At 40.0% G+C, this 17,851-nt stretch overlaps 1 protein-coding gene across 1 annotated transcript in view; it reads left to right on the forward strand.

Moving 5' to 3' along the window:
• LOC126473230 (tripeptidyl-peptidase 2) overlaps positions 1–17,851 on the forward strand; it is a 289,445-nt gene that overhangs the window by 213,511 nt on the left and 58,083 nt on the right. The window contains exons 15-18 of the mRNA XM_050100144.1: positions 1,209–1,426; positions 7,225–7,350; positions 11,218–11,326; positions 14,350–14,594. Coding sequence (XP_049956101.1) covers positions 1,209–1,426; positions 7,225–7,350; positions 11,218–11,326; positions 14,350–14,594 — 698 coding nt within the window. The remainder of the gene's footprint in view (positions 1–1,208; positions 1,427–7,224; positions 7,351–11,217; positions 11,327–14,349; positions 14,595–17,851) is intronic.

A 17,851-nucleotide genomic window follows, 5' to 3' on the forward strand; every position in this document is an offset into this window, starting at 1 on the left:
CAGTGTAGGTCCATGCCATTCATGTATAAGCATAGTGAGTGTCAGATTAAAAACTTTTTGTTTTGACACTTCTGAAAGGGAGCAGGTTAGGTTAATGCCCTATTGACACTGAAATCATTAGACACAAACTTGGATGGGGTAGGAAATCAGTTGTGGTCAATTTAAAATAACTGCCTTGCTATTCTCTTGTGGCATTGTGATGAGACCAAGATGCTGCTAAGTTTGATTATATTGTTTATTACAATAGGACTATTTCAGTGAGATTGCCGCCTTGTGATTATATCAGGTTGTCTTGATATCCATATGACATCAATGTCTTGGTATTGAACCGAAACTGAGGCAGTTATTGTTAATGTTATTTAGCCATTTATATTTGATGTGTTGTGTTCTTTGCAAAACTTTATCTAACAGTAACTATGGATAGCTCAAACAGAAGTTAAGTAAAACTTGTTTCTGTTGTTGTAAGATATTTGTCTGGAAGAGCAAACTGAAGTTGAACTTTTAAATTTCCGTGAAATGTCAGGTGAAGCTGCTCAAATTTTAACCTGTGCGTTTTGAAGTCTGTGAAAAACTATGAACTGAAAGAAATGTTTATTTGCTGTACTGCCAGTAACAATAGCCGGGGATGTTTGGTCTGCAGGAAGTGGTAAACTTTCATTATCTTCCGTTAAACATTTGCTAAATGTGTTTTAATTCAGGATTTCCTTGTTGTGAATTTTATGATACAATTAAACCAAACAAACTGTTTCTAAAAAGTCATTTCTAGTAAAAAGTAAAACTGAAGAATTAGTTTAATGTTTCAGTAAATTGTTAATACATTTAAGAAATTTCAAAAATGTGTGCCGAGTGAAGCCCAAACAAATATAGTACTATGTCCTGGGTTGGACCCAAACACTTATAGTAAGCATATTTATGGACCCTGCCAAGCTTTCCATAAAAAAGAAACACTTTGGTCTTGTTTTGTTATGGTGACAGGTTTTATTGACATAGTACACATAGCTTCAAAAGAAACACAGCTTCAAATAGTTTGTTACAGAAGGAATAAAAGCTGTAATAGTGCTGTGAAATACTGCTTATCAGCTTACATGTTGTCTATGATTTGAAGCATAGTAAAGGACAATACATCTTTTCATGACATACTTAATGATATTTTTGCATACAGTAAAAGTGTATTGAGTTAATTGAAGTGACTTTTTTCTTTTTCCAAGGGAGGTCTCGTGCTGGAAGTGGTGGTTGCCAAGTACTGGGCCAACCTAGGAGAGGTGCCAATAGATTACTCTGTTTCCTTCCATGGTGTGCGACCCGAATGCCCGGCAATCACCATGCAGGCTTCAGATGGGATAATGTCTGTGGAGCTGCAGAGTGGATTAAGAAATGAAGAAGTTGCACCTACCATATCTTTGAAAAATTCTGTTCAAGTATTGAGGTACAAACTGCAATTCCCTTAGTTCTGTATAATGGTATATTAATAATACCTCTGAAAATCTGTAATTGCCAACTGTCAAACTTTAATGAATGTACAAGGATTCTGAAAGCAACAGAAGTGTTTCGGAAAAATGTATGAGCTATAAGAAGCAGCACTTTTTTAATTAAAAGTAAAATAAGAGTGAGTGTACATGAAGACCCCTTTTTCTCTTTACAAGACTGAGGCAGAGCCACCTTAATTCGGAGATCTGAATTGCGAACATTTTTGTGCCCTCTTCTGTTGCTTTCCACTTTTCCCTCCTCACATTTTCTTTTACTGTCAACTGTAAACTTTTTGTTGCTGTCAAGCTAAGTCACAACTTCAGTTTCTGCAAATTATTTTTTTTTTTTTTTTTTTTTACTGGTGTGGGGTCCTACCCACTCGTGTCTTTTAGGGTGTCTAGGAAGCTGTTTTCTTGAATAGCTAGACAACATACAAGCAAATCATATTAATGCTGTTTATTACAGTAATTGAATTGACAATGCTTAACTTCGTATTTACAATGTGTGTCACAAGCAGTCGGCAACATTCAAATAATCAGTGTCCTTTGCTATATACGATGTCCACACAAATTCATATGGATCATAAGTCACGGATCTTTAAGTGCTCTCTTCTAGTCCAGGTCTGCTAGTGTCCCTTCTTCTACTGTCCAGTCAAAGCAGACAGGAGCGGCCCTTCTATTCTCTTTGGGTTGTGGCAGCTCCTGTCGTGGTGCAGTCCTCGTCAGCGTACTATTGGCTGACATCATCTCGCAGCCTTCTCTGCGGTTACGTTCTTGATCTTCGTGCCAGCACTTGCCATTACATCGGAACATTCCTCTCCCCCAAAGTGACAGACCATCGTTTTATAGGGAATGCGACAACATCAGGGGAGGCAGGAGTGTGGGCGCATCGCTGGACCAGAAGCTGTGGCTGCGGGGGACATCAATCTTCTGATCGTACCTCGCCATCCGGCCTTCACTTTGGCGGAAACGTCCCCTGGAAAATGACCTGAAGGGTATGTGTCCACCTCCTGCTGCCATGAACCGTATGAAGAAGGCAGTAACTGCTGCGGCGTGGGTGGGTCCAGTTCCATCGGCATGATGAGAGGAGGCAGAGGCTCCATCTCCATGGGGGTCATCCCGCAATGTCGTGATGTCGCCCTCTAGCGGCTGCTGTTGCCGCACTGTCATCTGGACCCGTGAATCTGGGCGAGGGGACACTGAAAGATCACATGACAGAGGCGAGGTGAATTTTTATGTCTGCACTGCAGGCCATCTGGACTTTGAATAAGATACATGCATGCACCAAGGAGACGGACCATCTCACCTCGCACCCACCGTCTGCTACGACTAAAAACCCTTTAAAAGAAAGTATCGTGCAGTGTGAAGCGATATTTGTGGCTTTCCTTCGGCGCTGGATGCTTAGGAGGATGGAGGAGGTGGTGGAGTGTCCAATGGCGGCGGCCATGAAGCAATTCCACCAGCGAATGGTCCATCTCGTGGTTGCAGACGATAGGAGGCGAGAAACAGTTGCAATGCTTGTTTCCTGGTGTGTGTGGAGCGTAGTTTAGGCTTCTGTTACTGGAAGGTTCTGACAAAACATTCCGCTTTGCTGTTTGACTGTGGTGCACTAGTTAGATGCTGTATGCCATTGTGGTCACAGAATGCTTCAAATTAATTTCATGTGAACTGAGATTCGTTGTCTGGCACTGTGACTTCCGGTAAACCTTCGAGGCAAAAAATCGATGACAACACCTGAATAGCTGTGTGACATTGTCAAGATCATTGGCACAGCAAAAGGAAACTTGCTATACGAGTCAACCACAATCAACTGACAAGTGTTCCAAAAAGGAGCCGCAAAGTCTATGTGCACACATTGCCATTGCGATTGTGACTGAGGCCAAGCAGAGAATTTTTGTGTCAGAGTGAACTGCTTTTCCGCACACAGGTGACACTGTGACGTCATCTGTTCTATTTGGGCGTCCATCCCCTGCCAAGTACAGTTTCAATGCAGTAACTGTTTCGTATGAACTACGCTCCAATGGTCTTGGCGAAGTGACTGCAACATTTCTTTTTGCAAAGCGTTAGGGATCAACACATATGACTGTCTATTGCCATTTTGAACAAGAATTGCACCTTTCTGTACAGAGAGGCTATGCCCATATGCAAAGTGTCAGCACACTACAGAGCTCTTTATGCTATACAAGCAACAAGGCAAAGATGTGTGAATGTACATTAGCAAAATGTTCAAATCTGAATCAGCTTCCGTGACCTTTGCAATTTTCCTATAGTTCAGCAGAAATGATTGAAGCAATTCAAAATCCTGAGCATCGATATGACAACGAGGGCAGCAGAAACATTAATGTCTGTGTCAGGGCCAATCAGAAGATGTGAAAGTCCGCCTGGGTTACCAGGTTGAGCCATCAGACAATACACAATCTCGTAACTGGTATTGAGATAACAGCGAAGCCCATATTTGCAATTCTTGGGCAGTTCGTACAGGAACCAGTTTCGTCAGATGAAACAAGGACTGCAAAGGCTTGTGAACCATTACTGAGTAGAATTTTCTGCCATACAAATAATGGTGGAATTGAGTGACACCATATGCAATGGCCAAAGCCTCTTTCTCAATTTGGGAATAGTTACACTGAGCATTGGACAACACTCTTGATGCGAAAGCAATAGGCCCATCTTTATCACCAATTCTGTACGGCACTGATTCTGTAAGAGGAAGCGTCAACTTTTAATACAACTGGTTTGCTAGGATCAAAGTGAACTAAGCATCAATCACTGAACAATGCATCTTCAAGTTTTTGAAAAGCTACTTGGCACTCATCTGTCCAGACATTCCTGTGATGCAATGCAGTTGCCATTTGTGCAGCATCATTCAGTATGAACTGAATATAATAGTTCATTTTCCCTAAGACTGACTGCAGTTCTGTGACATTGCAAGGAACTGGCAAATCTCACATGGCTAACAAATGTGAGTGAAGAGGATGTACACCTTGACTGTTTATGACATGACCAAGATGCTGTAACTCAGGAGGTTTAAAAAAATCATGCTTGTCAAGTCTAAACTTTAGTCCTGCATCACATAACACATGAAACAAGCACATAAATTTGCAATATGTTCTTCAGGTGTGTGACATGATACGACAATATCATCCAAATAGTTTGAACAGTTTGGTACTTGCACAGTCAGCTGTTCCAAATACTGTTAGAAAATGATGGGTGCGGAAGCACTGCTAAAAGGCAAATGCAAATATTTAAACAAACCCAAATGAGTATTTACTACACACACTTTTTTTTGAGATTCTTCATTGAGTGGTATTTGAAGACACGCTTCACGCAAATCAGTTCTTGAAAAGTAGCGTCCAGTATCTAATTTCTCCATGAGATCCTCTGGGCATGTCAGTAGGTAAATATCGATCAGTTTTTGGGTTGACTGTGGACTTTGTCATCACAGAGGTGAATGTGACCTGAAGGTTTGGGGAGCAAAACCAGTGGACTTGCCCATTGACTAGCTTTTATCGGTGTAATAGCTTCGCTATCTTGCAATTCTTTAAGTTCAGCAGCGACTTTGTCCCATAATGCAATGGGAACAGTTCTGGCCTGGCAAAATTTTGGCTGAGCATTGTCTTCCAGAGTAATATGTGCAACAAATTTGTTAGCCTTGCCTAAACTTTCAGAAAAGAGTTTTGGGAATTCTTTCAGCAAGGTAGCTACTCTGTCCTTGTGCATGGAATGCAGACACTGACAACACATTATCCTGAATGTTAAAGCCAAACAAATCAAACGAATCTAGACCAAATATGTTCTCACACTCAGGTGATTGTAGCACTATAAAAGTCATTGTTCACATATGCAAGTGATACATGGCAGGTAATGTACCTTTTCTGAGACTGGGAATGTCTTGTCCATTATAAGCAGTCAGTTGTGTGCTTGTTTTGTTTTACACAGGCATGGGCAGCCTAACAGTTAATATGTGTGACATTTTAGCTATGTGACATACAAACCTATGTCCAGCTGAAATTTCCCATAAAGAAGTAAAAGAACAAAAAGTTGTTTTGACTGGCATATCACTGAATAAACTGCTTGTGTGCCAGTTTTGCGAATGTCTGTTGCAGACTGTGATTATACTGCATTAATGACATGGCCTTGTGACTAGACTTTTGTGAGTGGGCCGAATTCTTATGTTTGTTCCAACGCAAACATACAGATTGTACATGTCCTTTCCTAACCCACGTGTAACACTGAGCTTATCAGGAGGGACAGTCTAGGCACTTGTGCCATGAATAACACTGAGGACAAGACTTTATTCTGTTCGCCTGTGTAGCTCAGTGTTGAGCAAACTGCCTACACCGTGTGAAGCGTTGCTTACTCGGCGTGGCTAGTGCAAGCTGCCGCTGAATGGGGCGATCGCAAACGAGGGACTCGACCCGATAAATAGCTGGCTGCTCAAATTTATCAGCCAACAGGGCACCTGAATTGTACTGACCTAGTATTTGCACTACCTGCCAAAATGATGGATCGGACTGTTTAAAAATCTATTCTCCAAGTCTGACAACAGGTACATTGTACACGATCAGATCATGCAACATAACATCTGAATATAAAGCACTGCAAGCACACTTGAATTTGCATTTCCATGTCATACCCTGCAAATCTGTTATCCACTCACGATAATTTGGTTCTGACCATTTTTTGCAGTTAAAGAATTGATACTTAGCTGCTACCACATTCACTTGTTGGTCATAGTAGCTTATTAGCGACTCAATAACCTGTTCATACGCAAGTTCCCTCGGAGTGGCATTAGGAAAAAGTTTGTTCATGAGGTGGAACACAGCACTTCCTATCATGGATAAGAAATAATGGCTTCTCACAGTACCTGGTACATTGTATTTCAAATTTTTGCAGCCACTCGAGCAATTCTTCTTCTTGTTCATGAAACTGTCGAAAAGGTGGCATAGCAGCTGTAGTAGATGGTGCTTGTTCTGTCTGACGTGCAGCATTGGCCAGTAGCTGCTGCACCTAGTTGAGTAGTGTAAATGCCCCTGCAAAGAAAAGGCAAGAAATAATTAAGGCGCCAGCAAACACAAAAACAAAATTCACTGGCTGTAGGCAATGGTTCATCATATAACTCACCGCCAATGTGGGGTCCTGCCCACTCATGTCTTACAGGATGCCTAGAAAGCTGTTTTCTCAGATACCTAGATAACATATAAGAAGATCACATTAATGGAGTTTATTACGGTAATTGAATTGACAATGTTTAACTTCGTATTTACACTGTGTGTCACAAGCAGTCGGCAATATTCAAATAATCAATGTCCTTCGCTAAATACAATGTCCACAAAAGTTCATATGGATCACAAGTCACAGCTCTTCAAGTGCTCTCTTCTAGTCCAGATCTGCTAGTGTCCCTTCTTCTACTGTCCGCCTGAGGCTGGCAGGAGCGGAGCTTCTATTCTGCTCCTGTCATGGTGCAGTCCTAGTCAGCGTACTATTGGCTGACATCATCTCTCAGCCTTCTCTGCGGTTACGTTGTTGATCTTCGTTCCGGTGCTTATTGTTACGCCAGAACAACTGGTATTACAAACAGTTTTCTGTTTGTTAGTCTGCCATTTCTACAACAGAAAGTTGAGCTAAAGCTGCAATTTTTAAGAGGGCATTTATGTTTGGATATAGTATGTAACTTTCACTGTTGTTTTTAATTTTAACATTACACTATTTTTGTTTTGGTTACAATAAGTTTAAGAGGTTCATATATTTATTACAGGCCAAGTGAATCAAAAGTTACACCTCTGACTTCACGAGATGTTATTCCTCCAGCGAGACAAATCTATGAGCTGCAGTTAACATATAATTTCCATATTGCTAAAGGCACAGAAGTGATTCCAAACTGGTGAGTAAGAGACAAGATGAAAAACCTGCAATAGTTACTGTCTTCAGGTAATACTGTTGCCATTTTCTTGTGCTCAATCACTGCCAGCAACCTCACATCATTTTCAAATCTGTGTCAATTGTTAATTACATGTGTTTACGGACTATGCTTATTCAGAATCTGGGTTATTCATCAAGAGTTAATTTGTTTGCTGTTCTTGCAGGGGAGACACAAGAGAGAAAAATATTGTGCTTGACAATTTCATTTGTGTGTGTGTGCAATATTTCAACAAATATCCTACAAGCTGTGGCAGGAATTTGTTGGGCAGCAGACCTGAGGATCTGCATTAACTTAAATCAACCTCTAATAATATGTTATATTGTCTACAGACGCATGTGCCATGGTTAACCAGCACAAAATGACTTACAGAACCTAAATAAGCGGCAGTATAAAACCATCGAAGTCTGTACTGGAGCATTCAGATCAACTCCAACTAATGTTTTGATGGCAGAAGCAAATGAAATTCTCTTAGAATTACACAGAAAGAACATGACTACTGTAGTCCCGTTGCAACGTTTCCACTTCTCACATGACAGTTTATTAGCAAAGATTAGACCACTCGCTATTAAGTGCTTTTCAGACCAGTATTGCTTTAGAAAGAAATTACTGCCCCTGGCAGATTTATACATTGATGCTTTGCTTTTGCATGAAAACACCACCACTTCCCCAATTTTTAACTGTTGCAGCACTTTGTACGCTACCACCTTAATGACACTGAACTTTTAAGACACACCTTCCATACATCCAAGATACACTGAATGAGAAAAACTTCAGCTGAAAGTTTAGCAGCAAGAACATCCTCTAAAGATATTTACACAGATGAACGTAACAAAAAGGCAGAGTAGAATCTAACTTGTGGACGGTAAGGCTAATTGAGGTGTCAAATTTCAGCTCCCTGGAGTAGCATCCATACTCACTGCAGAATTTTCAATGATTTTAGATGGGCTGAACATATGCAAAAGAATTTCAAGAAGAAACAACATTTTATCATATTTGAGCTCAACTGATGTTACTAAAACACTATGACATCAATAACACCCAGAATTCTCTTTTAAATCACTTTATAGAAGCAGTTCAGTAGCTATCCCACCTATATAAGACTACCATAATTTTTTGGATGAAGGCGCACAGCAGAATAAAGGAAAATGAAGAAGACACTTTGGCCAAGAAATCTGTGTATACTGGATTAGCGAAATAGGATAAAATGCCACTTGATGTCTACTGCATACGATAAGGGGAGAATCAGGTAGGATAAAATGCCACTTGATGTCTACTGCATACGATAAGGGGAGAATCAGGGCCCAGTGGAGTGAGATCCTGCACCAATCTTAGAAAATGAAAGAGAGAGACTATGCTGCAGTGGTACCTAATCTCCCATCATGTTCTTGGTACTTATTGTAAACACAGTAAAAACTTTATGGTTATAATGGCATGTGTTTGATTTAATCTTGAGATATTTGAGCAACATCTCTACTGCCTCAACACACTCATCTTCTTCATGTGAATTCGGCAGTGAGGAAGATGTTAACCACTTTTTCTTTGGCTCTGATAGAGATATCAAAAAAGCACAATTACCTGTATTTTGTAGCATGTGATGTCCTCTGGCAATACATTTCTGGTGAACAGTCACTCTCTGAGCCACAGAAGACCTAAAAGTGTATGAACTACTATATGACTTTATGGCAAACAAGAAAATAAGATTTTTTTTCTACATTATAATATAGTAAATGAATGCATATGCTTTTGTAACCCACTTTTCATATTAATCATTGTATTTTAATTTTCATAGATCATGATCTTATTTTCTGGTATTAAAAATATTTCAAAAATTGATTTTATTGGTTGGGTTTGTCAAGTAATATTCTCATACAATGCAACCTGGTATGGAAAAATTGTACAAGAGAACGGATTTGGAAACCAGGTTGAATCCACAGACATATCTTCTGTCAATGCCACCAGCAAGACTTCAGAAATTATGAAGTTATAAATTGTCATTTAACAGAAATTGGACCTCCTATGACCTTTTTTTTTTTTTTTTTTTTTTTTTTTTTTTTTTTTTTTTAGCCCCTATGTAATCTTCATTTTTTTCAGTTATTGTTTTATTATATGTTTTTAAATGCAGCAGAGGAGACCACTCTTGTGACCTGTGTGTCCATAGGACAATACTCAATATATTTGTAAAATATAGGTTATGCAATTTGAGTTCATTTGCAGAGTGAGCGTAATAACATTTTTTCAAAGGAGGGTGGGGTGAAATGTGTTCATAGGAATTTTAAGTTATAGCTCTGAAAATGTAACACACATTTAGTAGCATATTCCACGAAAAGTTTGTGAACCAGATTTTATGAAAATATAATGGCTGCCAATGGAAGATTGGACCTAAAATTTTGGATCTTTCATGCAAACAGAGTAGAATCTGTTCATAATGTTGAAATATGAGGGCATGCTGAAAACTAATGCCTCCATATTTTTTATGTGAAAACTTGTAAAGCATTTCAAAAAGAACAAATATAACAGAGGCCTCCAAATTGTAATGTTGACATGACATGTAATGTAACTATGTCAATAGAGTTTTGAATTTGAAGAGTTCATCCACACAGGGAGAACCCTTTCCTTCATCATGAAAATGCCAGACCACACAAGAGCGTTGCGACATCTGCAGTAATCTGATGCCTTGAGTTCACGGTCGTTGGTCATCCTCCATTCAGTCCCAACTTGGCCCCATCTGATTTTCATCTGTTTCCAAAGTTTCAATAACAGCTTCAAGGACTTCACTTTGATAGTGATGAAGTGGTGCAAGCAGATGGGAGTTTGTTGCTTCATCAACAAAATCAAACATTCTGTAGTTGACAGTATCAGTGAACTGGTCTCTCATAGGGAGAAATGTGTTCATCACCAGTGTGACAATGTTGACAAATAAATATGTAGATATGAAGAATAAAGATGTGGAATTTTAGTAACGTTTAGTTTATTTAAAAAGCTTTCAGAGTTCTCACATTAGGAACTTGAAGCATGACTTTTCAGTATGTTCTCATAGTAGATATGGTCATCAGCTTAATGGCTGGAAATCTTTACATTTTGTATCTCTAAGAAACATGGTATCATTAATGTTGATTGTTCACCTTATAGAGAAAGTGTGGATTGGTCAAACAGAATGGATGTCATCTTCAGAATGTTTAATTTCCAATTCAGAAATGTATTGTATGGAGAATGTCTTGCGTAAGGATGCTACTGTGAAGGATTTGCTCACAGCTACAAATTGGAATTTATCTCTTGTGTTACCGGGACATATAAGGACAAGTCAGTTGAAAATCTTGAACCTGAAGAAGGAAAAAAGAGCCAGATGGGAATCATGTTAAAAGAGTGTACTTGAGAATAACACAGCAGCAGTTACAAAATTTAGCTATGGTTCACACAACACATTATTGGTGATGTGCCCTGATGTTCAAAAAAAGGTATATAATCTAGATGCACTATACACTTTAAGGGTCCAGTGACCATTGTATCACACTGATTGCCTAGAAGGTAATTTTTGCCTACAGAAAAATAACAATGACAATTATTGCTATTGCTGTCTGTATGTGTTACGTTGTTACTGTGTCTGACCCAATGGAGCTCTTACTTTACTTACTTGAACTGTAGGTCTATTTTTACCGTTATGTCTTTACTTTAAAAGATTCATGCAGGTAATTTTGTGAAGCTTGAAACTGAAATCACCAGGTGTTATTGGAGTAACTTTAAGGAAGATAACAGCTGTGCTGGTTTCTTGCTGTTATTGAAATTAATAGAGAAGAGAGAAAGGAACTAAACAATTTTGTTTCTTTTCAGTCCATTGCTGAGTGATCTCCTCTATGAATCAGAGTTTGAGTCACAGTTATGGATGCTTTTTGACTGCAATAAGCAATTACTGGCAACTGGGGATGCATATCCAAACAAGGTAAATACCTGTTAATTTATATACTGTAATCGTATTGGCATTAGGGTGAAGTAGGGACAACCTATTCATTCCTCTTTCTGGTGTGAAATCTGCACAGCACAAAGATTTTTCTCACAGTGAAGTGACATCAACAAGATGGTAAATCCTTAATTGGGGGAGCTGGAATCAGCTCCTAGGCAAGCATTTATCATTTAGATTTTTTGTTTCCATTCTTCACAATAGGCAAATGCTAGAATTTATCTGAGGAGCAGCATTGTGGGCCAATGTCAAATACAATGAACGCGTGTGTGTGTGTGTGTGTGTGTGTGTGTGTGTGTGTGTGTGCGCGCGCATACGCATTTATTGGGAAAGATAGATAACACCTACAGACAGTCATAATGTTTTGGATCTTCATGAAGGGTTAACTAAGGTAAAAAAAAAAAGAGTTATAGACACAGTAATTTGTGAAATAAAATAGGCGCTTCTATCTTTAATTTCACTTTCAGTTCAGTTCACCCATATTACCCATGCCTTATTAACATTGCAGTTATCTGTTTCAAGAGCAGATCTTACATTTGTAGAGCTTGTAGTGTCGTTGACATTACTACGTAATATTATAAAGGTGATTGAGGTAAGCTGTTTGGGTGTGGGCTGTCTAAGATGGGAATGTGGACAGCAGCAGAAGCTGGTCCAGGTGAAGATGCAACTCTTTATTAGTTCTTTACTTATTCATACTGTTCAGATATTCTTCTGATAGTGCTCCATTCACTAGCTCGGTCCGGAGTTCCCTTGTAATACTCTGCTTTTGTAGCTGCATACATTGACATACAGCGGGTGGCTTGCGTGCGCTGCTCTGAAAATAGAGCGCTGTGCTGGCATCTCTGGTAATCGAGGCAAGCCAAGACAGTGGAATGAGACTGCGCTGCAGTCACGGGCGGCCACCAGGTCTTATCTGTTGCAGAAGGTCGCATCGTTCCAGTGGCACAGTGACAATATTGCGTGGAGTCGAAATCTGGATTGACGGTCAGGAGCATGGGAAGAGGGGGATGGCACAGTGTTGCCTGCCTGGGCTGGGCAGATAGGCAGATGTCCAACCTCGTGGTCTGGTGGTGGCAGAGTCCACAGTGAGGATTCCCGGCTGACACACAGCAAGTGCCAGGTGTGGCACTGCCATGCCGAAACGTGATGTTCTAGGGTGGACCAGCATTTAACTGCTGGTTCCCAGCACTGAATTCATGGTAGGGTTGCGTTTGTGGGCCACTGTGAACCATCTGGAACAGGGCAATATCCAGAGCCTGGCATAATCGTCAACGATGTGGAAGTCAAACAAGCCAGAGTGGCTCCTTGAAGGTCCTTGAAGGCTGGACCCATGGCATTGACACCCAGGTTGGTGTCACGGAAGTCTTGCTGCTGCTGAGGGGTGTTGATCAAGCAGGAACGATGGCCTGCTGTGGCCAATGTCTGTGGCTTGCTACCTTATTTGGCACTCAGTCGAATGACATGGGAGCCAATCACACAGTCCAGCATCTGCTGTCTGGCTGTGGCCTCGTTGCAGTTCTGCTCCAAATTCTCCTATAGCTTTGTCCCGTTACAATCTCCACCTCTCTGCAAAGAAAATTCACCCTCGAATTTTACTGAAATGAAAGCACTGGATAATTTACACTTATAAATTCTGTGTTTGCTTCTCCACTCACACTATCATATGGTGCATCATTTGTCTGCTGTAACTAACAACTATATACACTTCCTCACACTCACTAAATCCATGTGTTCTCATTTCCACATTGGTTACACTCTCTCTCCCCTGCCCCCCACCCTCTCTCTCCCCTGCCCCCCCACCCTCTCTCTCCCCTGCCCCCCCACCCTCTCTCTCCCCTGCCCTGCCACCCTCTGTCCCCCTGCCCCCCGCCCCCACACGCCCCCTCTCGGTCCACCTGCCCCCCCGCAACTTAAGTGTAAGTTGATCCGAGAACTTCACTTTTTCACCAGATTTTTGTACTTAATGTGAGACTGTAGTAAAAAGATATATTTTGTAAACCAGTTGGAATGTAACTGTTTTGATACAATAAGAAACATAACAAAGCAGGCCAAAATTATAATTAAAATGAACGTAGTCTACAAAATTCAAACCTGGCTTCAGCTCTGAATTGAAAAAGTATGTATTAGTGGTGATGTGTTTATGATCTTCAACAGGACTAGTTTTTGTGGATTTTGAGTATCATTTGTATAAATACACTGTTATTCGTGAGTACCTTCAGGGCCTCAGAAGATAAGTACACAAAAACTACAAGAGATACAGTAAAATTACACATATCAGTTGACAGATCATCCCTCCAAGTTTAGATTCGTAATATGCACAATGGTGCAGTTCCTGAGTATGAGTATGCCATTAGGGGACAGGCATGTCAGAACATGCAAACAAATCATCTACCCCGTATTGTAGCATCGAATTGGTTTGTATCTACAGGCAAACAACCCAATGAACAGAGACTGAGCGAGGTGGCGCAGTGGTTAGCCTAAATCACTCTGGATTAATGCCGGGATAGTTCCTTTGAAAGGGCACAGCCGACTTCCGTCCCCGTCATTCCCTAATCCGATGAGACTGATGACCTTGCAGTTTGGTCTCTTGCCCCAAACAACCCAACCCCAACGAACTGATTTCCAAGGTAGGCTGATGTCATTGAACCTTCCCAGGCAGCTGCAGCTACAGTGAACTCAACGATTCTGCCTATTCTGACACTTGCTGCTTCACAAAAAGTGGCAGTAGTGAACACCTGTAATTCGAGTTAAAAACTTGGAGAGATGCTTTATCCACTGTTACTTGTCTATTGTCTGTATTTCTTGTAATTTCAAGCAATTGTTTTTTGTAAAACCGGAGGTACGTATGAATTACCCTGTATACTGTTGTCAGAAACTTATTTCTTGAAAAATTTTCCAGCTGTTTGGAAAATATAAAGTGGTTAACCAAAAATTGTAATTAATGATGTAACATTCTGTTATTTTAATGATGTAATATTCTTCATTGTGTTACCTTTTTATTACAGTATATTGTGAAATTGGAAAAAGGGGATTATGTGATACGGATGCATGTACGCCACGAACGCAAAGACTTACTGGATAAAATTACAGAGCTGCCTCTGTTGCTCGTCCAAAAGCTCTCCACACCCATCAGCTTAGACGTCTATGCTAGTCAGACACAAGCTACAACTTGTGGGAAGAAGATGCTGTGTGCCAGTCTACCCCCTAACCATGTGCTGCCGTTCTACATAGCTCCACTGCCTGCAGAGAAGTCAGTATGACTATCTATTTGTGTAAATTTGAAAGTTTTTTCTCTTAGTTTAATGCTGCAATGCAGTGGTAAAAAAATCTAATCACATCAAAGGTAGAAGGTATTAATATGTCACCTTGATTCTTGCATATCACTTTCTTTTTCCATATAAATCTTTCAACATATAAACCACTTTTGAAGTAGGAATCATGGATGTGAAGTGTCTACATATCCTACTGTGTTCAGTATAAGTTACTCTATGCCACCAAATCATCTTTTAAGTCAAACATTCTGAAGGTGGCAGGGGCAAAGTACAGGGAGCGAAAGGCTATTTACAATTTGTACAGAAACCAGATGGCAGTTATAAGAGTCGACGGGCATGAAAGGGAAGCAGTGGTTGGGAAGGGAGTGAGACAGGATTGTAGCCTAGCCCCGATGTTATTCAATCTGTATATTGAGCAAGCAGTGAAGGAAACAAAAGAAAATTCGGAGTAGGTATTAAAATCCATGGAGAAGAAATAAAAACTTTGAGGTTTGCCGATGACATTGTAATTCTGTCAGAGACAGCAAAGGACCTAGAAGAGCAGTTGAACGGAATGGACAGTGTCTTGAAAGGAGGGTATAAGATGAACATCAACAAAAGAAAAACGAGGATAATGGAATGTAGTCGAATTAAGTCGGGTGATGCTGAGGGAATTAGATTAGCAAATTTGGCACTTAAAATAGTAAAGGGGTTTTGCTATTTGGTGAGCAAAATAACTGATGATGGTCGAAGTAGAGTGGATATAAAATGTCGACTGGCAATGGCAAGGAAAGCGTTTCTGAAGAAGAGAAATTTGTTAACATCGAGTATAGATTTAAGTGTCAGGAAGGAGTTTCTGAAAGTATTTGTATGGAGCGTAGCCATGTATGGAAGTGAAACATGGACGATAACTAGTTTGGACAAGAAGAGAATAGAAGCTTTCGAAATGTGGTGCTACAGAAGAATGCTGAAGATTAGATGGGTAGATCATATAACTAATGACGAGGTATTGAATAGGATTGGGGAGAAGAGAAGTTTGTGGCACAACTTGACTAGAAGAAGGGATCGATTAATAGGACATGTTCTAAGGCATCAAGGGATCACCAATTTAGTATTTGAGGGCAGTGTGGAGGGTAAAAATCGTAGAGGGAGACCAAGAGATGAATACACTAAACAGATTCAGAAGTATGTAGGTTGCAGTAGGTACTGGGAGTTGAAGAAGCTTGCACAGGATAGAGTAGCATGGAGAGCTGCATCAAACCAGTCTCAGGACTGAAGACCACAACAACAACAACAACAATTCTGTTGGGTACATATACATAGAAAGTTGAGATTACTCCTTGCTAAGGCCTTTGAACTTGCATTATCTTTCAAGCATCAAATCTGCAAACACCAATCCACACAGATTTCTAATCTTTTATTGTGATCATCAAGCCACCGTTGCCCATTGTAAACTATTGTCTCTTTCTTTGCTGTTATTATACCTCTTAAGACTTACTGCATGCATCGAGGCAGCAATACTACACTGAGAACACAAAGGGTGGCTTGAATAGTTTTATATACGCTATATAAAATTAAGTGGTTGACCACAGGAATACAGATTGACTGTTTGTCATTTTGTACACCAGAGGCGGCCAAAATTTCAGTTCTCGGCACTGGCCACAGCACGAGTGCCAAAACGCTCAGTGCCACTTCACATTTCCCCCACCACCACCTGACACTGGCTGAGTGCAAGGAGGGGGAAGACAGTAAAACTATGAATGCACTGTATTTCAATGGCATTGCAGTTTCATTGCATACTATTTGGTTTTATACTTCACATTTCTCAATAACATAAGTCACAAAGAAAACAAATTTTCAGTATCATTAAATTATTTTTGGTCTACTGAAGACATAATTTTTATGAGGCACAAACTGTCTGCATATGGACACACAGAAAAAATTTCGGAGAGTTTCAATCTCGAGTTACCATGTAAATGTGACTTATTTAGTTTCATAAACGAAAAAAGTCTTTTGCACAAATATGTTGATCGAAATATTGTAGCACTTTTGTAACCTCGTTAAGGAGACTCAAGCTCTACCTGAGGAAAGCAATGTAGATGTCCCGGACAGTTTAATGTAAAAAGATTTGTCATTAAAACGGGAATTACCTTGAAGGTCAGTCAGTCAACATCAGCATTTGCACAGGGCCATGTTCAACTGAAACAGCAAATGGTCTCAGAAACAGATGTAAAATTGACACTGTCCTCAAAATCTTTGTAAAACTATCCTAGTTATTCTTTCAGGTCAAAATTAATTCTTCAAACCCCCAGTTTTCTTTAATGGCAGTGAGCTTAGGGACTTGGACTGTCTTTATCAGAATTTGTCCCTTCGACAACATGATTTTCTTTTTAAGGGAACCACACTGTGGTTCAGGTTGAAAAATATCGACTTTCGGTTTTCATCATATTTCGTTAGATTAAGGTTTTATTTAAGTACTATGAGAAGGATTTTGCTGTGTCCCCCCCCCCCCCCCCCCCCCAAGCATTTAAAGAGCGTTTTCCTACCACGTGTGTTTGTGTCACGCCCACTTTTCTGTCACCCACTTTTCTGCATATAGTTTAGGTCTTTGTATCCCCTGCATTGCACGTTAGGGATTTTTTACTTCAGAGTGAGTTGGCTATCCTTGGAATGTAATGGTCAGTATTCTTTTGTTTCTGCTGTTTGTAAACAACCTTTCAAACACCTGGTTAATATTGTTAAAGTGTGATTGTGAGTAGTTGTTATACTTAAGTTTGCAGTGCTTGTTTACGTGTGTTTTGTTATGTTTATTGAAGATGATGAAACGTAGAGGCATTTTCAAGAAAAGACAATATCGAGGAAACAAGTTTAGAAAGCTTTCTGTACGAGAGGTTATGTTGCCTGACAACTATGTTTCTGATTGTAATTCTTCAACAAGTGCATCATCAAAGAAGCTCTCACCATTTCAAGAGAGTTACAATGAATTTACTGTAAGTGACAAGAGGTGCAGTAACGTAATTATAAATGTGAGAATATTATCAGATGTAATTTCTGAGGGTGCCAGTGGGAGAAAAGGCCTAGCAATTGCTTTGGATTTAATTTGCACTAAATGCTCAGCTGTGATTTCATTATGAGTTCTTCTAAACCAGATGCAGGTGGTCCTTATGAAATCAATACTAGATTAGTTTATTCCTTACAATCCATTGGCAACGGCATGGCTGCAGGGAGAACATTTTGTTCAGTGATGAACTTACAT

This window comes from Schistocerca serialis, chromosome 4, assembly GCF_023864345.2.
Source record: "Schistocerca serialis cubense isolate TAMUIC-IGC-003099 chromosome 4, iqSchSeri2.2, whole genome shotgun sequence".
Taxonomy (NCBI): Eukaryota; Metazoa; Arthropoda; class Insecta; order Orthoptera; family Acrididae; genus Schistocerca; species Schistocerca serialis.